The sequence below is a fragment of the Taudactylus pleione genome, unplaced genomic scaffold, assembly GCF_031769625.1.
Source record: "Taudactylus pleione unplaced genomic scaffold, aTauple2 ptg000129l, whole genome shotgun sequence".
NCBI lineage: Eukaryota > Metazoa > Chordata > Amphibia > Anura > Myobatrachidae > Taudactylus > Taudactylus pleione.
Window position 1 is genome coordinate 8,891,378 of NW_028284531.1, and position 21,059 is coordinate 8,912,436.

The 21,059-nt window shown below is 41.1% G+C and overlaps 1 protein-coding gene across 1 annotated transcript in view; it reads right to left on the reverse strand.

Annotated features, from left to right (window-relative positions):
* SLC27A2 (solute carrier family 27 member 2) overlaps nt 1–21,059 on the reverse strand; it is a 73,784-nt gene that overhangs the window by 9,534 nt on the left and 43,191 nt on the right. The window contains exons 2-4 of the mRNA XM_088472988.1: nt 12,746–12,955; nt 9,095–9,253; nt 5,739–5,863 (exon numbers count right to left, since the gene is read on the reverse strand). Coding sequence (XP_088329114.1) covers nt 5,739–5,863; nt 9,095–9,253; nt 12,746–12,955 — 494 coding nt within the window. The remainder of the gene's footprint in view (nt 1–5,738; nt 5,864–9,094; nt 9,254–12,745; nt 12,956–21,059) is intronic.

The window sequence follows — 21,059 nt, forward strand, 5'->3', positions numbered from 1 at the left end:
GCTCCCGGCACTGACAAACAAAAGCATTGGCACCCTGTCTGCCATCAACAGCGGAGAACAAATGGATCGCAATTTGTTCTCTGCCACTGGTGAAAACACCCGTTATCTTCCTTTAATAAGAGTTAGAATTAAGAGCAAATCCAACTAGGTGGTGTTATTTTACATCTTGGTAAAACCATGTTGCTGCAGGAGGAGCAAATGTAAAATGTGTGGACAAATTAAGTTATGTGAGGTGTGCAAGTCCTAGCTCAACTGTAGACCAAAGAGCGAAAATAAAGCTGCCCAGTATTTGTGTGCTATGTGTAAAAGCTGACAGTATTATTGCTATACCTGTCAACAATCCTGCTTTTTGTGGGAGAGTCTTGCTTTTTGGGCACTGTCCTGCTATCCCACCCTTGGGCCGAAGTGTCCTGTGACATCTACTCCTTGGAGATAGGGACTGGGTGCATGCCCAGCAGCTCCTGGAGCACTGGGCATATCCTCGGCATGTTCAAAAGTACGTCATTGCCCACGAAGCCTCATCCCCCTTTGAGTGCACTCGCAAGGGTCCCGATCTCAATTTCGAGAATGTTCGGAGGTATGTTATTACTGAATGCAGAACAGTCCTTTTGCCCTAAGAAAACTGCAACATGGTTTGTAGAGGTCCACCGTGATCACTTGCTTTGCTCCTAAATGCAAAGGAGGCATAACATGTGGAGGAGAGAAACTGCTATGTCATACTGTTGTCATTTGTTCCTGAGGTCAGTCCCAGGTTTTACAGTTTTTTCCATTACAATGTATGTTCTCTAAAGAAAAACTGACCCCGTAAATTGTAACTGAAAATTGTAACTACGAACATTTAATAGCCTGAAATGTACAGTATATATATATATATATATATATATATATATATACACAATAACTCTGTACAGTATGGTCTGTCCCATCTCCATCATGTGCAGTGGGAGTCAGAACAAGTACCTTTGGTATGCCTATCCCATCCCACCTGCAAACCCCCTTCCCCCCTGCTTAGTTGTACCACCCCCATCCTGGCGCCAAGAGATTCTGGGGTACCCTCATTTGGAAAAGATAAGTCACTCTTTAGCAACAAAGGGTACACAGCTCCTTACAAAGAACAGAAACAGAAATAGTATCACTATGAGCAAGACAAGAAAAAAGTGATTTACAGTACAGAACAATGCAGGACATGGACAAGGCTTATAAACATTGCTGCATCAACAGTCATAATACCCAAATCAGCAGCAGTGCAGCAGAAGCCAAAGGTTTGGTACCACTGTAGGCAGTGAGTGAAGAAAAAACACGAGTGAAGAAGGCCCTGCTTGTGAGAGCTTACAATCTTAGACAGGGGTGAGACAACGAGCGATGAGCATGGAGTAGTGGGTTAGGATGAGAGCTGGAATTTTTTGATAAAGTAGTGAGTCTTGAGTGGCTGTTTGAAGCTTTGTAAAGAGGTGGAGGGTCTGATAGGGGAAGAAAAACAGTTTGTGTAGGGATCAGCACGGGCAAAATCTTGGAGACGGAAATGGGAGAAGTAATTAGTTAGGAGGAGCAATGACAATCATTTGTGGAGCGAAGACGGTGAGTGGGAGTGTGAAGTGAGAGATGAGGAAATGTAAATAGGAGAAGATAGAGTGAGTTCTTTGTAAGTTTGTGTGAGCAATTTGAATTGGGTTCTGAAGGGGAAGGGAAGCCAGTGTAGAGCATGTAGGAGATGAGAGTCAGACTAGTACATTTGTAAAGGAAGATGAGCCAGCAGTAGCATTGAGGACAGATTGGGGTGTAGAGGGGTGGGAAACAGGGAGGCCAGATAAGAGGAGGTTACAGTAGTCCAGTCTAGAGATGACCAGTGAGTTAATGAGGGTCTTAGTTGCTACCAGGGAGAAAAAGGGTCTGATTCTGGAGATATTTTTGAGATGGAAACAGCAGGACTGCAAATGGTACTGAATGTGTGGTTTGAAGGAAAAGTCATGGTTAACTCCAAGACAGCGCACTTGCGGGCTTAAAAATATGGTTGTGCTGTCATTAGTTAATGAAATTGAGGGAGGTGAGGTTATTAGGAAGGGTTGGAAGATTATCAGCTCAGTCTTAGAAATGCTAAATTTAAGAAAGTGTTGGGTCACCCAGTAGGAAATAGTAGAGTCACAGCTGGAGATACGAGTAAGGAGGTGAGGGGGTAGGGTCAGGGGAGGAGAGGTAGATACGAGTGTCATCAGTGTAGAGATTATATTGGAGGCCAAAGGAGCTGATTAGCTCATCTAAAGAGGATTTGTCAAGAGGGAATAGAAAAGGTCCAAGAACAGAGCCTTGAGGGACACCTACTAGTAGTTGAAGCGTGGAGATATGGAGTCATGAGAGGAGAGAGAGAAAAAACGATCAGAGAGATAGGAGGACAGCCATAAGAGAGGTTAGAATCACTGGGGTAGACAAGGGCATGCCTAATTGAAAAGGAGACAGTGCCTGATGAGAGGGAAAGAGTGAAGCTTGGAGCTGAAGCTTCCCGCAGCCTGGCCGATGCCTGAACATGCAAGAGGCCAGAAATCTGCATCTGCTGACGCAGACCCTGGCCTCGTCCCCCCTCGAAAACGGAGGTGTCATGACTCTGTTTCTGGGAACAGTGACTAGGCACGCCCCCGCTCTGCCCCCCACACGCTGCAGCATGTCAATCATGCGGTGGCTTAGGAAGTCTGCGAGCGACATCGTAGGACATGTTCTGCACAAGCACAGAATGGGTCCTGCCCCTAACCATCAGAGATGTGCGTTCATCCTTGGATGAACATACATCAATGAGTCAGGCCATGTCAATAGCTTCAAGGTTATGCTGTAGCTTTGGGAGGCAGAGGTGGAGAGGGAGTGAGGGATAAATTGAAAGATGGTCAGAAAGAGGAAATCAGAGATATAAACAATGGTAAGCGAAGAAGAGATCAAGTGAGTGTCACTCACATGGGAGGATGAGGAGGTCCATTGAGAGAGACCAAAAAATGATGTGAGGTAAGGAGTTTAGAAGCGGAGTGGTCAGTGGGGACATTGATAGGGATAATGAAGTTACATAAGATGAGGGTGGGAAAGTCTGAAGAGAAGAAGTGGGTGAGCCAGGAACCAAAGTTATCAAAGAAATTGGTGATACGGCCAGGGGGGTGATACATGACAGCTACACAAAGGTGAACAGGTTGGAAGAGGCGATTAGCATAAGCCTCAAATGAAAGGAAATGAAAGGGACATTTCTGTGGGTATGTGTTAGTAGGAGCAGCAGGAGGATAGGAGGACGGTGGAAGGGGGTGGGGGGCTGGGAGTATGATAGAATGCAAGGCCACCAGACCAGAGGGCATCTGAAGTGGAAATCCAAGTTTCAGAGACTTGGAGATGAAAAGATCATGTGTGGGGACCAGTTTATTACAGACATATCTGGCATCTATAGTGCACAGGAGATCGGGACAGAGCTAAGGGGAGAGATGTAAATGAGAATATCAGGGTTGATATAGCATGGGGATTGAGATGGTACGGGTACAGAAACAAAATGCTAAAATAAACAAGCAATCTTAAAATTTCACAGATGTGAAGCTATGGTAAAAAGCAATGGCAATGCAGGTAGGAATTTCAAAGGTACTGTATAAAGGAAAAAATTACATTCACACAGGAATGAAGAAGTCAGAGCATGCACAGTGGTAACTCCTTGCAATATCCAAGCATTAAGTTCAGAACAATGTGCCCCTTAGTAGTAATTGTCTGGTAATCAGTGATCTCCAGACAATTCCCACCTACACTGCAGAAATGAATATTAAGTCCAGGGCGGGGGACGATATCAGGATAAAGGGTAATCTAATTTTAGTCCTCTTTCAGATGACCTTTTAGTGGTTATTTTTGGGTGATCACTAGATAATAACACCTTACAGTTCAGAAATACCCATAGAACCAGGGTATGGATGAGGGCACTAAATGTGCTTTGTCTCCCCTATCTTGACATCTATACATTCGAGTTTCCTGTAATTTGAAAGAGGGGGTCATTATACTACAGAAAGCATTAAGTCTAAAAATGTAACAGTTCTAGTGCCCAGATCTCACCCATTTTGGCATCAATAAACTCAGGATTGACCTCTTTGACGCATTAGGTTGACTACTTTTCAAAATTTTATGCCTTGTTGGGCTATCTGGTTATTCCAGGCATTTTATGCATTTCAATCAAACTAGTAAAAAATGCATTATTATTTAGAAGTACAAAATTAATTATGTATTGAATCCTGTTTTGGGGTTTAGGAAAAGCAGATTATTGCCAATGCAAGAACAACAAAATATTTCTTGGTGGTATTAAAAAAAAAAAAAAAAAAAACATTTGCTTTTAGTTCACTTTCTTACATTTTTAATAAAACACTTTTTTGGACATTTTGGGTAGATTTTATTTGCGGTGTCAGGATGAATAAGCAAACAAACGGTATTTTTTCTAAAACTCAAAAACTTCTGGGGAAAAAACTAATTTGTGTGGGTAATGCATAAAAAAAAGAGAAAATACTGATATTGATGTTGGAATGTAACCAGTCCAAAGATTGCCAAATTTGGGTCAGAACAGCTTCTGTGGTGAAGGAGTAAATAAATCCAGAAAATACAGTTTGTAAATATTGGGGTTAATGGTATTAGTTTTTATTTGGTGATCATCTTAAATGAGGAGTCCCATAGGGACATACCTAATGGTGCATACAGACGGTCAGATTTTTTTTCAGATATGAACGATAACAATTGTAAAAATCGTTCATATCTTTGACATGTGGGGCATGCATTGATGAATGATGCGCGTTTCCGCATGTCAGATAACGATCTCTGAAATCTGATGTGTTTGCAGCCAGACTTTAATGATTTCATTCATTTTAATACTGTCAGAAATCATTCATCGTTGATTAAATCGTTCAAATCGTTCATCTGACAAATCTAAGGCACCATTAGACTTCAATTTATATATGTAAAACAGTTAAGAAACTATTTTTTTTAATAGGAAATTAATAACACTATTTATCAAACTGGTATTTGATAAAGTTACAGTTTCTGCCAAATTTTATGTATCCCGTCTATGCAAGAACAGCCTAACGCAGGAGATTTCACAGAAATCTCCTGCAAAAAACTAACTATTGGTGCAGACCACAATCCCCAGTAATGTCAATAGGCACTGTAGTCTTACCCCTATTTACCATACTCCAGGGATGTAACTCGCAGCGACATCGATTAGCACTACCGTTGTCCCTGCGAGTTACATTTAGTGCATAATGGGGATAATCATGAAAGAAATCACAGCACTTCCGCCATTTTAAGTACATATGGCCCTAAAGCATAGCTCAAAGATGGGCATGGTAAATAATTAGGACTGTTTCTTATATTTATAATGATAAAGTGTTGTTGACTGTAGTTAGATACTTGATTTCATTGACTTGTATTTATTTTTTATGTAGCAAAACATTAACAATTTTTTTGATTAAACTTGAATCAATAGCAAAGTAATGTTAAAAAAATATCAAAATTGCTAAACAGAATCTAAATGATATTGTGAATGCATAACAGATATTGTGATTATGCACATGTAAAATGATGGTTGTAGTAGTTAAAATGCAGTATATAAAAGTTTATAAGATATCTATTTTCGAACAACACTTTATATGGATGCTGTACTGACTGGCTTCCTTCAGCTGAACAAAAAGTATTTCACATATATAATCCTATTATTAAAGGCATACATTGCACCAGACGGTAAAAGGTACCTTAGGGACATTGCAGAGGTATCGCAGCACCTCCCCAATGTATTGCACAACTGTCACATTATATTTTCTGCAATCATCCCAAAATTGGCTGGCTGAAAACTTCTTACGCAAGACTATAGTGGCACCTGAGAGCAATGAGAACACACAATGAATGATAAACTCTAAACAAGACAGATTGCATCAAAATCAAACTTATAAACTAGTCTGATTTCAGGATACTGATAGTCCCAATATCACTGCGCGATATGCTATATTATTCGATCACATATTATTATGCGCACATACAGCATATACAAAACACAAATTTATACATTCATATATACATATACACACAGGGAATAAAAGCAGCCATTTTGTATACGGAGTGTCATGAAACCATTTGAACCAAAATAACCTTTACATATTAGTCATGACTAACCAAATTCCTACTTTTTGTTACCTTTAGTATTTAGAAGATGCATTTCCATTAATTTTTCCATCAGACAATAGAATGGCTGCTACCAATATGTACAGACAAGAAGTGCTTTTATTTGTTTTGGGTGCCAAATTTAGTAAACAAAAAAAGCAAAAAGAAATAAAAACTTTTCCAAAACTCTTATGCAAATTGATAAAAAAATGCAAACTAAATAAAAGTAAATGGGCATATACACAATGGCTTGTAATCACTTACATAAGAGAAGACTGTTACAAATTAAAACCATCTTCTTTTGCTGTTTTTATAACTAAAAACTGGAGTTTCAACGCTTAATATTACGGTAATCTGAGTTTTATATATTTAAAATGCTTCAGGCAATTTATTTTGCCCTTACTTTGTTTGATTAATCAGATTCCTGCTAATTTGGCTAAACCCAGAGCAAATCTCCAAATCTGCAAAATTCGGAATAGGCTTAGATGATCGGAGAGGTAGAAATTACAGGTCCTAAATAATGGCCCCAATAGTGTGTGTTGCCACTATAGTTTTTATGTTTTTCATTCATAATTTTTACACTTGTAAGTAGCTGCTGCTCCATCACTTAACTGATCTATTACTAAGCTTTAAACAATGCACATAAAGTGGGTATACCTGTTTGTTGAGGACCTCTAGGCCACCGTTCTGTAGTGGTCTTGTCGACATTCATAATATTGACAAAACCTAGGTTGACCCCAATACACTGGCATCGTGATGCTGACAAGTGTAAAATGCTCCTTAAAGTATTTGACATTTGTCGGCACTAAAATTGTAAACATAATAATGATGCTTACAGTTGTACAGGTTGAGTATCCCTTATGCAAAAGGCTAAGACTAGAAGTGTTTTTGTAGTTTTGCAGATTTTGGAATATTTTCATACACATACTAAGCTCTGGAAAGTGATAAATTGGATAGTGATAAACTACCAGACAATAAGCTCCTGTCATCTTACAGGGTGGGTTTGAAAAATGACAGTTAGGAGCTGATTGGTTGGTAGTTTATCACTCTCCACTTTATCAATTTCTAGAGCTTAGTACATCTGCCCCATAATGAGATATTTTGGAATTGAACCGAAGTCTAAAAACACAAAATTAATTTATGTTTCATATACACCATATACACGGGTTGCGTATGAAATACCGGCAGTCGGGATGCCTGCTACCAAAATGCAGACAGCGGCATCTCGATGCTCGATACCCCAACAGGGGTCGGGTAAGTATACTAACCCTCCGCCTTTCTCTCCCTTACCCTCCCTTCTTGCACCCTAACTCTAACTCTCCCCATCACGCACCCTAACCCTCCCCGTTAGTGCCTAAACCTAACCCTCGTTCCTTGGTGCCTAAACCTATCCATCCCCGCTTAGTGCCTAACCCGAAATCCCCCCCAGTGGTGCCTAACCCTAACCCCCCCAGTGTTGCTAACCCTAAGCTCCCCCCTCCAAAGCCTAACCCTCCCCACCCCCCTTGGTGTCTATACCTAAACCTCACCCCTCCGCACGGCTAACAGCTAAGATGCGCCAGTGTACTTACGATTGGGATAGCGACAGTCGGGATTCCGGCATCGGGATCTAAACTGGCGTCGGGATTTCAACGCCTATGTTTAGTCCCGTGTCGACACCGGGATTTCAACAGCCGGCATCCTGTCCGTCAGCAAACTAGCTACATCTCCTTATACATGTAGCCTGAAGATTGTTTCATGCAATTATTACAAATATTGTATAAAATAAAGTTTCTGTACATTGAAGCATCAGAAAGCAAAGGTGTCACTATCACATACTACATTAATCAGTACAGTCTCCTGAAACTGTTTGTTGCGTCTGATTGTGACTAAGATTTTAGAAAAAAACAGGAAAAAGACGCTTGGAACAAGCCAAGTCACAGGACCCGGCGGCTCACTCGCACAAGGCGCCTTGCACTGCATGGCATATTGGCTAAAGGCCTCTACACATTGTACTATATAGTGAATGTTCCGACGGATTAGAATGATAGAACAGCTATATCGTTCGGTGTGTACGCTCGATATCGTGCATTGTGCGCTCCCGTGGGGTCGTTCATCGTTTCTCCTGATGTTTCTGCATGTAGAACAGATCAGGAGAAGCGACTGACGATCCCATGCGGTTCTATGCAGAAGGGGGGGGGGGAGGCGGCATTTTGGGCACCGGATGGCCCACATCTGTATTCTTCTTTCTGGTGTGAATGTTCCAACCAATACATACAGAGAATTTCCACAAGTCTGCAAAACTGTCACTCTTATACTCGCCCTACCAACTTAGGCTGCCATCTTACTGTTGCAGAGAATTGATAAAGAGAATAGAGTACATATTTAGGAAAATATAAACCAATCACTTGTTTCCTGTATGTTTTTTCAATTAATAATACATAGGCTTTGCTATACTTTCATGAGAAGTAGGTGCTTTAAGGCATTTTCCACCGTCGGACAATCTTCAGCGTAAATATGCCCTGGGGACTCTTTTTTTCCATAAAAGTAATCACATCATATCACAAAACACTGCACTTTCACACTAAATCAGCCTTACCGTTTCATGAGCAAACTGACTGCCAGTCATTAATAGAAAGTGGCAACATTTTGCCAACCAGTAAGAAACAGACCAGTTACAGAAAATTTAAAAACCCCCACCTCTAACAATGCTTATATTTCACACCATAAACATTTGCCAAACCATTGGTTTTGTGCCTGAATAGGCTTAAAGTCCACTATTTTCTGTATGGACAATCGTTTCCTATAGATACTACTATTTTTTAAGTCATTTTTAGAGATACAAAAACAATCCATAAAATGTTAGCCAGTCATTTATTTTATTTTTACACAATTATCAGTAAATATCTTCCATGTTCAAATAGATTTCCTAGGTTGTCTCACTTACAACTATTGCAGTAAAAAATATTACCTTTAAAGATACATCCGTGAACTCCAATCAACAGAGCTGAGCTGTGGTACAATGGAAGGGTAATGTACACAATATCCCGGGCCCTGACGTGGCACAGTTCAAACATGCCACTAGCCAATGTTAGGCGTTTGTGATTTATAACAGCTGCTTTTGGAAGTCCTGTTGAGACATAACAACAGAGGTTATTATTACTACCACTGAAGTTTTATGTGAGGTCACCTGAGTTTTATGAAAACTGAAAAGTGATCATGCATAACCTTTAAAATGGTTGTTATTGGGAACTTCTCCAATTGTTCTCTTTAGAATATTTGATACACCTCCCCCATGGCCTTAAAGAAGTGCATGCAGTGTCATTCCACCATTTGTTAAGTAATTTACTTCTCACAATCCAGCACATTGGCACAATGGTGTGGAGTGGCAGAGACAAAGCTGTGGTGGAATGGAGGGTGGGACGGAGCAGAGCGAGGGTGGTGGTGGAGAGACTGAGATGACCCGAGTACGTTATACTAGTAGTATATATTTTGCAATGTCTGTGTATGGTTCAATTTATGGGAATGCCCATTAGTATCCACACCCCCCATCAGTAATGGCAGTTCCACTTTCTAACCTTTAGTTTAATCTGGTAACCCACAAAACTAGGCTCTGTATGCTATATTGGTGATGTTTCCAAAGTCCCTTAAGTGGGCGTCACCTAAAGAAGCCTTGCGGCATAACCACCTACTTTTCTGTTACTGCCCTCCTTCAACAGGAGAGACTGATGGGAAGGAAGATCCAAGTTGAATGTAGTGGGGACATGGCGTCGCAACTTGTGTCATTATGGACCCACTCCCTCGCAGTGCTACAATGCAATTTATGTCATCAAGCACCGTTGGGTGGGGATACAACAACGAGATTTAAGATGGGAAGTCCCCCCAGGAGTGCAGGTGATTTCACAATGGACACCTTATATTTTTGTGAACATAGTACTGGGTAATGGTTAAAGAAATTTCTTTAACACTCTTCGGTGGTATGTGTTAGTAAAGAATACAATATTTCAATGCTTGAATGTTCCCTAAGGCCGGGTACACATCAGAACGACATGTAAACAATGAGATTCCACTTCATCCCAGAACACACGATATAGAGCGTACACACTATGCAATCCTTCAAACGATGGCATGATATATCATGCAGAGTATTGTATCCAATTAATATTTTCTCCTGTACACGCTATAATGCAATCATCGTGTAGCTCACTGGCAGCTCAGGTGATGTCTTCAGAGGAAAGATTGAACCAACATATCTTGTGGTCTTCCGGTTCAGCGTACACACTACACGATGTGCACCACATCATTCACGTCATCGTCCCATCTGACGTGCAGTACATCAGAACTGAAAACACGATGAATGACGCACGTGATTATGCGTGCACATTAGATGATATGTCGGTCCAATTCGCCTCAAAACGACAAAATCGCCCAATATATTGTCTAATGTGTGCACCACTTATTGGTATAAGATGGTATTTAGTATTACAATTTGATAATAATAAACTATGAGTATTGATGAATGAGAAGCATTTTTGAATCACTGTGGTGAATTGGTTATGAAATCATCTACAGTACTGCTCCAAAAAAGGAAATTAAGGATTTAGATGATTTCAGACAATTATTTGAGCAACACCTTAAGAAAAGTATAAAAAGAGCAATAGATGATGTCATGAACAAAGAGCAGAGAAATATTCTAAAAACTAAAAATATTCTAAAGCTACAATTGATTAGAAAAATAAACGGTAAAACAATTGCAATTATACCTACAGATGTGCAAATGTAAAAACTGATAACAGATCATATAACCAATTTATCGGGAGACAACAGTTTTCTTAACCATATTATTATTATTATATTTACTACCACATAATAATGATTTATTTTACAAGTGTTCTTCTTACATTTGGTTCACCTCTTCTGATAAAAAGTAAATAAAAAATATATATATATTTCTGTAAAATAACAGAAGGATTATTTTATCTATACCACTCAGCACTAAACTTCTACATTGTGGACAGCTGACCTATTTATTTTTAAAAGTATGTTTCTCTAGGATTTGCAATATCTGAAATCTAAGAAGAGCAGATTATAGAAAAAGGTTACTAAAATAGCTCTTAAAGAGAGAATACAAATATTACAGGGCTGGCCAACCCGTCAGACCTCTTCACAGGCCTGTTGCATGTACTGTTAGGAACCTGAGAGTGCATTGTGAGGCGTAACCACGCTCCACCATGACCATGCTCCCCCTCTGCATGCCCATAGTAACATAGTCCATGACAGGGTGTAGCCATGCCCCTACTGCTGGTCTGCCCAGTGTCTTGGTGGCTCTGCCCATCAGCACTCCTCATATACCCCTTAGACTCCAATCATGTTTCTTACATGCCCATATAACCTCATCACATGCACCCTTACATGCCCATCAGACCTCCCCTCATAAGCCTCAGACTTTCTTCACATGCCTCTCACATCTCCCATGTTCTTCATCACACCTTTGCCACATATCTTTAGTCCTGGGGGTAGATTTACTAAAGTGTGGATTTTAGAAGAAGTGATGTTGCCCTTAGCAACCACTCAGATTCTACTTAACATTTATCTGGCACCTTTGTGAAGAAAATAGCCAGAATCTCCTTGGTTACTATCGGCAACATCTCCACTTCTAAAAACTCGCACTTTAGTAAATATACCTCCTAGAGTCCAAGGATTCTGCCACACACACACCTTCCTCTTCCTCTGGTATGTTGTGTATGCTGAGATCATGTGATGTAGACGTTGGCTGCTCCTGGTGAGTCTTCTTTTGTGCTTCCAGGAGCATCTGCAGCTGGGAGTCACACTTACAAGTTTGAAGAACTACATGCGGCTCAACAGCAAGGGGTGGTCCACAACTCACCTAATATATGCATGAGCAATAGAGCACAAAAGCACTTATCAGATTCAGCTGTAAATCTGCAATCAGCAGTGACTAGCTAAAGCTTACAAGTGTCATCATTATCAACAGTATCTGCAACAGTCCGCAGTAATTCAGAGTTGATGTGGCTTTGACAGGCCTATGTGCGTCACTCTGCACGTCTGCATCTGTTCACAATTACGTTAGCTTGTGCTTACTCTACTGGGCCTGTCTTTAGACTGCCCATTCAGACCCTCATTCCATCCTGCCAGCCATAAGGGGGCGAAAGGGACAGATCTGAGCAAATCTGCATACATGAATAAGCCTGAGGGATGTTTCTGGGACCGTTCAACTGGTATAAATCTAACACTGCACAGCCCATTCTTACTGGGCAAAAAGATAATTTCATGTGTACATATGTAACATATACAAGAGCCTGTCATGACTGAAGATATTGGCGACCACTCTATTGTTAGAGGAAATTCTTTTCTCTTTTCTGCAGAAGAGTAATCCTGTTTTAAATGGTTAGAGATTTGGGGGCTTATTTACTAAACAGCGGCTTTTACTACCTTATGATTCTCAGCGGCTTTGACCACTAAATATAAAATGGCATTAGTAATTAATGCTCAGTCAGGCTTGCTTTGCATTTATTGCTATTTTAAATCCTGCGATCAAAGCTTTGAAAACCTGTTTAGTAAATAAACCCCTTAATCACTGTCAGCTCAGACCTTTAATTACCTGTGGTTCCAGATGTGTAGATGTACATCGCAAGGGAGTCTGCACTGACAAATGACCTTAAGGATTTCGGAACGGAGTCACATGATGCAGCTTTAACTTTGTCAAGGAAGGTTTCAGCCCCCTCACCAATGGGAGTTTCCGTTAAATAAAATACATTCACATTGTCTTTATGGAGTTCTGGCATGACTTCCTCTATGGCGTCCTTCAACTCTTAAAGAAAACATAATAATAACACAATAAAAACAAATTCTACTAGTAGATCAGCATTACAATGTAAAAATTACATGCAGTTTCAAAATTCTATAAATGGCTGATGTTCTTCAATGAAAATTTAATAGTTTTACAATTAGAATAATGCACAATACATAACAAAAAGACATTAGGTGATAACTAAATTATAGTTTTGTACTGAAAATTGTATAAACTGCTCATTTGTCAAATGGCTGTGTACTTTAAAAATATGGGACAGGAATGTCACTACTGCTATATACAAATCTTCTTTGTTACCACCAATGGCTTACTTTAAAATAAGTTTACAATATTAATCAATAAAAGTATGTGTAGACTATTCCCACAAATATAATTATAGAAACATCCTGCAAGAGAGCAAACAGATCTGCAGCTTTATAAAATGGTATACAATCGGGAAACCAGCTGCCTTAATACCGGCAGTCGGCTTCCCAACTGTCATATACCGGCGAGGGTGAAATCCTGATCGAAGGGATGATGGGTGTCGCAAGCGGACAGCCGTGGGGGGGGGGAGGGATAGGTTTAGGGCACCCGGGGGGGGGGACTTAGGGTTAGGCACCCCCGCGGGAGGGTTAGGGTTAAGCTAGGGGGAGGGAGGGTTAGGACCCCCGGGGGAGGTTCGGATTAGACACCCCCCAGGGGACTTAGGTTTAGGCAGCGGAGAAGGGGGGTGTTAGGGTTAGGCACTTAGAGGGGGGATTAGGGTTAGGCACATGGGGGGGAGGTTAGGGTTAGGCACCCCTAAGGAGGGTTAGGGTTAGGGTGTTAGGTTAGTATTGTCGAAGCTGGTTTAGTAGCTGAGACAGAATCAGTGTAAAATTAGCTTGGAGCGACGCCATCTTGCGAATGGAAACCAGACTCCATCTTAAAAATAAGAATCTGCACAACGCCATTGTGCGAATGGCCGTCCAGCGCCATTTTAAGTTACAACTCACGAGCTAAGTACAGATGGCAATGTTTTTGGTAATCCTTTTAGAAGCCATGACAAGCCCATTCTGGGGACAACCTTGCATAGAAAAATACCAAAACAACTAGAAAAAACAGCTTCCTGAGAAAAGTAATTAGAAAAGACAATACACCAGGAACTGTGGGTGTTTTTGCATGTAAATGGAGAGACCCCACATGTGGACAGGTGTAGCTGTGGCAATTGTAATATGGCCCAGACACTTGAATTTGACTGAATGAACAATGGTAAGAAATCTGCTTGAAAAGAACTGACACAGGTATCCTAATTAGGCAGAAGAAAGCTTTTAAAATCACTGTCAGACAGGATGGCACCAGCAATCGGCGGGGGGTCTCCAACATGTTTGAGAGTGAAGTTCACTGCCCATAACACATTGCATTGCAGTTTAAAAATGTTAGTAAGGAATGATATATATATGTGTATATATATATATATATTAAATCCATCATAGACTCACATGCATAAACACCGCACATTACGCACAGTTGTGCTGTTAACATAACACACAGTAGCGAATGCATAATACCCCGCATGTAAACGCTGTTTATTAGCTTCGTGCGTACGCATCTGCCCCAAGTTAACTAGCGTCTTTTCCCAAACCCCTAATACTTACACACTGCACATTCACGTAAAAGGTTCCATAGCTTCAAAGTATAAGATTCAAGTTTTATCCATTTATTACTAACGCTGTGAAATAAAGGCTATTTGGTATCTAAGGTTTAATACAAGATAAGTAAACCGTGTTTGGTGTTGTACTGATCTGCACTTTCTCAACAGCTTCCCGGTATCATCGATGTGAAGATCGCAACATGCATTCTCAACTTATGGACCGTAGAGAGTTAAAACACCAAAATGTACTTTGTAAAATTAACAGCTTAGGTTTGCATGACGCGGGAAAACAGAGACAAAAGGCTGTTGGAGGCTGGTCTGTGTCCATTTGAATCGACCTGTTAAATGCCCTGTAACAGAAGCACCGTGATGGAGAACCAATGGGATCGCAACAAACCTCTCTATTGTATAGTCTATTTCTGTAAGGGTATATATATGTGTGTTCTGACCCCATTCTTCAGTCTTCATGCTGATGCTGTTGATGGAGGTTTCTTGTTGATGCCGGAATCTGGTCCCAGAGCGCGTGCGTATGTATAACTGTACCATGGGTCTGTATAATTTCTTTGCGCTAAATTGTATTTAGATCACAGCGTGTAACTATCTGTACTTTGCTTGAATAATAACCTTTGTGTGTTGGAACACATTTTCTCAAAGTCTGAAGGCATTTATTTACTGTATGACTGCGTACGCAAATAGCGTCAATTTTAGAATGTATAGGCAGGTTTTTAGAAGGTATAGGCAGGAGCGTATAGAGGTTTAAATTTATTATCCTTAGTTGGGGGCTTGCAGAGTGACGTCATTTACCTATTCACACGATGAACATACGGTTATGAATTTCTCACCAAAGGGTGAAGTGTGGTCACACACAGTTTACTGCAACCACTTGATGCTGAGAAATCGCTACCCGTTATCGTGTGAGTCAAGGTACGCTGACTAGAATCCAGGGACAAGAAAGGAAAAAGTTTGTTTTCCTTTGTTGATAGAATTTCACGCTAAAAAGGGTGCCAATAGTATTGCGCACTCGGCTGAGTCGCATTTTTGCGCGCACTGCAGAGACGCACTTTTGCGTACGCAGCTAAAGGTAAGTCATACGGTTATGTAGTAGTCGCATTATTGTGTATGCGACTAGTCGCACAATAGCGTATACTTATTTCCGGTTGTGCAGCCACATGTTTAAACAAAGCCGTTGAGTTTACATTATCAACTGTTGCCAATAACTGGTTTAACGTGTATTTTTCTGCGCAGGAAAAAAGTGTGGAACTGTGAGTATTTGTTTAGGGTGTAACACGGGACATAAATGTCAAGGGTATCGTAGGACCCTTAAGTGCTAGGTGCAGGAATTGGTCTAGTAACTCGGTAGCAGCTTACCGTTTACTTTACACAAGGCAGGTGTATGGGTTGTTATTTTTGTTAGGGTTCGGCTCCCAGTGTGATTATAGTATTCAGTAATCAGTGTGTGTGATCTGTTAGGCTTATTTGAGCACTATAATGGAACCTCATAGTTTTGGGATAAACTATGATTGTGAACTGGTGAGAGAGTGGACGAAATCAACTGCCCCCTTGCAGTTGGAAAGTACTCAAAAAGGGATTTCTGCGTGTGAGCAGCTTCCTCCCATAGGTGAGTGGAGGCGTCTAGAGTCCCTCCATAGGGCTCGTGGATACACCCTCTTTCAGAGGCGTCCGCAGGTAAGTGAAAGTATCTTGACTGTCTTTCACCAGTTTAAATCTTTATTGAAAAACATAGGAGTTGTTCCAAGATGAGAGCCACGCAAACAATAGAGATGTTAGACAATGATGTGCTGCAGATGGAAGCGCCACTTGGATTAGCCCGTCGTATTATGCATACTAAGTACGGTGCTTATGCAATAAGGTATTGTGACGTATGGTTTAAGATAACGATGAAGCGTGTTAGGCAGTTTCCCAGAATTGGTAGTTTTGATAAAGATGTATTGAGTGAAAAAGGTAAAACATAACGAATGTTTAAAATTGTGGCAGCATGAAGGGGATGCGTGGCTTAAAAATGTGCAAGCGACGCAAACTAGCGTTGCAAACGCATTGCCAGAAAGTACACCCGCAGCGCTAAATTGCAGTGTGTGCGAGCCGCGAAATAGCGCGCACATGCAGCAAAGTAGCGTTGTGGAAGGTATTGCCGGTAGTTCACGCACACCACCACCACCTTATGTGGATGGGGGTGCAGGTACAGTTATTGAAAAAACACATACAAATGTAACAAGCAATTTGTACCCTCTCTTAAGTAACCATAAGGAAAATGTTTATGATATGGAGCCTATTGTCATGTCTGCCATTTCCCATCCTGTACACATGTTAGATGCTGCACCACGATAAGCACAAGTGGTGCCACCATCGCCACCAGTAACAGCACAGGAAGTGTCATCATCCTCTGCACCCGTAGAGGAAGTTGTTAATACTATACCTTGCAGCAACAGACTAAACCCCCAGCCAGGTAATAAGGTCAAAGGTAGCAGTGCGATAGGTCTGCATCCCATCCGGACAATAACTGTTCCGAATGGGAATGAGGATGCGAATTGAGTAGTGCCCACAAGCGAAGTAGTAATGCATTGTCCTTGGACAAGAGCGGAGCTAAATTCCATAATGAATGATTTCCCCAATCCCAAAAAGGAATCAGCCAAATGTCAAAGATTTTTGAGAAATCTGGGTAGTTTCCACGAACTAACTAACAAAGATTGGCGAGTAGTGTTAAGGGCTTGTCTTCCACGCAATATCGACATGACAAAATTTATCACGGATTGTGTATTGGATGGAGACGTTCCCTTAACAGACCGAATTAATCAAGATAACATTTCCCGCATTGTAACTCAATTGGGTATATATTTTCCAGTAGTAGTTAACTGGAACAAAATATTCACCATAAAACAGAAAGAGAGTGAATCTGCAGAAGATTATTGTGACCGGGCTCTGCAGGCTATCACCCAGTACACTGGGTTAGAAGATATTAAAGATAGCACTCACCACAGGGGAATGATTGTCACTGTACTCATGGATGGTCTTAAAGAAAACCTAAAGACCCGGGTTCAGACCTCACAGCCTGGCTGGAGGGGAGTCACAATAGATACCCTCATAGAATCCGCCATAGAACATGACAAAAACATCTCTAAAATGAGAGACCCAGAGCAAGAAACTAATGGCTGTCAGTTATCAAGCTCTAGAAGGAATGACGGTAACATCACAGCCAGCAGACACACCTGCACCCACATCTACACCTGCACCCACACCTGAACAGTTACACGTCCTCACTAATCCCACAACACTACACAGTCCTACCCCACCTATCATACACAACCACAGGTCCCATACTACCCACAAACGCCATACCTCCCACAATATCCTATTCCTCAATATCCTTACCCATACCCACCACCTTTCTCTCCTGCTCAACCTACACAACCATCTTTTTCTTCATCTAACCCACGAAAGTGTTAGAACTGCAACCAGCTAGGACATGTAAGTAAAAACTGTACGGCAAAAAGGGTAGGACCCCCAAACCAGGGAGTACCTGGATATCCCCATAAAGGATATACACAGGCACCAGCTCCAATTGTGGCCATTAATGCTTTATTGGAGAGTGGGAGCCAACGCTATTAGTCGGGTCATACCTGTGGTCTACAGATAGACAGGTTGACGGGAAGTACTAGGAAAACAACGGTAATGGTAATTGATGTAACTGATACCCAATCTCTGTTCTGCTTTCTTCCCTGTGTCCTAACACCCTGACTGTCAGTATCTTTTGCTTTTACATAGGGGGAGGTGTGCACTAGACATGGACATGGGTGTCCGATGGGTTCATAGACAACTCCAGTATTTTCTCCCAGGCCTTGCTCTGATACAATATGAGGACAATTTATTATTATGCCCTGTTTCATTTATACCATGTTTAAATGATACTAAACTGTTGTGCTTCATCTTTCACACACAGGACACAAGGTTGCTAAGGACAAATTGCAGCCATAGCAGGCTAAGGTCAAGTACTTGGGAAACTGTCCAAACCCAGGGGCTGAGACACTACCTAGAGCAGTAGCTATTAATAACAGGGTTTAATTGTACAGAAGGTTGTATGATATGGTATCCCTAGAGTATAAGGATACTAATTTCACAGGTGGGGTCATCCAGAAGCATGTGTAAGTTGATGAGTAATAGTAGCACCAGGACCACCCCCAGGCCTCCTCTAAATCTGTCCCCCTTTGAAATACTGTTTGGTAGACAACCTCATTTGATTATAAGTCCGCAGAAAGATTAGAAAGGTAACAACGAGGTAACTGTAAAGTATCTTATATCAATGAGTAAGCAGTTAAAACAGCAGCAGCAGAAACTGAAATTGTTGTCAACTGATATGCCAGAAGCAAACTGTCATGATGTCAAATCTGGAGAATTTGTTATGATCCAAAATTTCTTATGCTCAGGTTGTCTGGTAGATCGGTGAGAAGGTCCGTATCGGGTGTTGCTGAAGGTGGCCGAGAAAGATACCTGGGTCCATTCCACTCACTGTAGACAGGTCAACCAACTGGTGGAGATACAGGGCGGAGTCGAGGCAGATAACGTGAACCTGTCGATTGCGAGCCTGTTCCGGGAGGGTTAAAAGATGCGGTGAGATACCTGAGCTAAAGAAATGTGTAGATCAGTGCTTCCAGCAATGGAGTGGTCTGCTGTGGTCATCCTAGTTCTTTCTTCCAGAGTTTCTGTCATGATGATCTGTTTGGGGATATCCAGTTTCTGTGATGGAGGACAGAGGACGGAGAGGGGAGCTGAGAGTGATATCAATGAAGTGGAGTCGAGAGGAGGAGTACTATGCCAAATTAGGGGAGTGTCTGACCAATCTTAGTACCGTAATTGTTATGTTATTTGGGAAGAATACTTTCAGAAATTATGACCCTTACACATGGTGAAATGCTTGGTATTCATAAAAACACACCATCACCATATATTTACACACAGTATGAACACAGAGACCAAAGAAATATGATAGCTGGTGATGTGCATAAAGCCACTCAGTTAATTAGTGAGACAACTGGCTTTCAAGTTTTAGTCGCATTGGATCCCACCAGGATCGCTCGGGGTACACTAAATTTTAGATATATCCAAGATCTTGCTAAATTGATAGATAATATCACCGAGATGTATGATGACACCTTCAGGTATACAGGTAGGGAATTGCAAGCGTACAAGAAAGAACTGGTGCAACACAGACTAGTGTTAAATTATTTAACCGCTGTCACTGGAGGGTATTGTGTAACGTTGGCCACCCAGTTTGAAGTGACGTGTTGCACATATATAACTAATAACACCAGTGACACCCAAGGAGGTGATAGACTGGAAGATGGATGAAATTCTGCAGCTAAAATGGGAATTTTGAAAGAACTATAATGCTTCAGTGGCTGAAGTAGAGAAGGTAGAGGAATGGGTTTCATGGTTGTACCCAGCAAAGTGGTTCTCAGGCCTAGGGGAGTGGGTCCAGGAAAGGATCGCAAGCATAGGTAAACTCCCAATCCTCATACTGGTTGTCATCATAGTAATTGGCATATGTGTCCGGTGTGTTCCTACTGTGTTGAAGTGTGGAAAATGTAAAGATAAGGTAAAACGAAAGAACTAAATTATGATGGTGGTCAGTAATGACAATATGAATACTGAGATAAATATAGAACTGCATAACAACCCTGAACTAGGTAATACCATCATATAATGCATTATATTTAGATGTGCACAAAATGTACTATTCAAAATATTTAAAAAAAACAAACAAAACACCCCAAATAATGCAAGTCTCTATTCCCTCTCAAAACTACATTTATAGGATTGATGCATCCCCACATCACTCCCATGATCTTCCAAGATCCGCGGTGTGCGTATAATGGTAGTTTTATGCTCCCTCCTAGAGACCCATTATAGATGGATTGAAACCACCTTGTGCCATCCCATAAAAATAACGTTAAAATAATACCCCATATGCAAGCCTAAAATTAATTTTAAAATCAGAGTATGATAGCATGTTGTTTGCTATCAAAGGGTGGACTGTCGAAGCTGGTTTAGTAGCTGAGACAGAATCTGTGTAAAATTAGCTTGGAGCGACACCATCTTGCGAATGGAAACCAGACTCCATCTTAAAAATAAGAATCTGCATGACGCCATTTTGCGAATGGCCGTCCAGCGCCATATTAAGTTACAACTCACGAGCTAAGTACAGATGGCAATGTTTTTGGTAATCCTTTTAGAAGCCATGACAAGCCAATTCTGGGGACAACCTTGCATAGAAAAATACCAAAACAACTAGAAAAAACAGCTTCCTGAGAAAAGTAATTAGAAAAGACAATACACCAGGAACTGTGGGTGTTTTTGCATGTAAATGGAGAGAACCCACATGTGGACAGGTGTAGCTGTGGCAATTGTAATATGGCCCAGACACTTGAATTTGACTGAATGAACAATGGCAAGAAATCTGCTTGAAAAGAACTGACACAG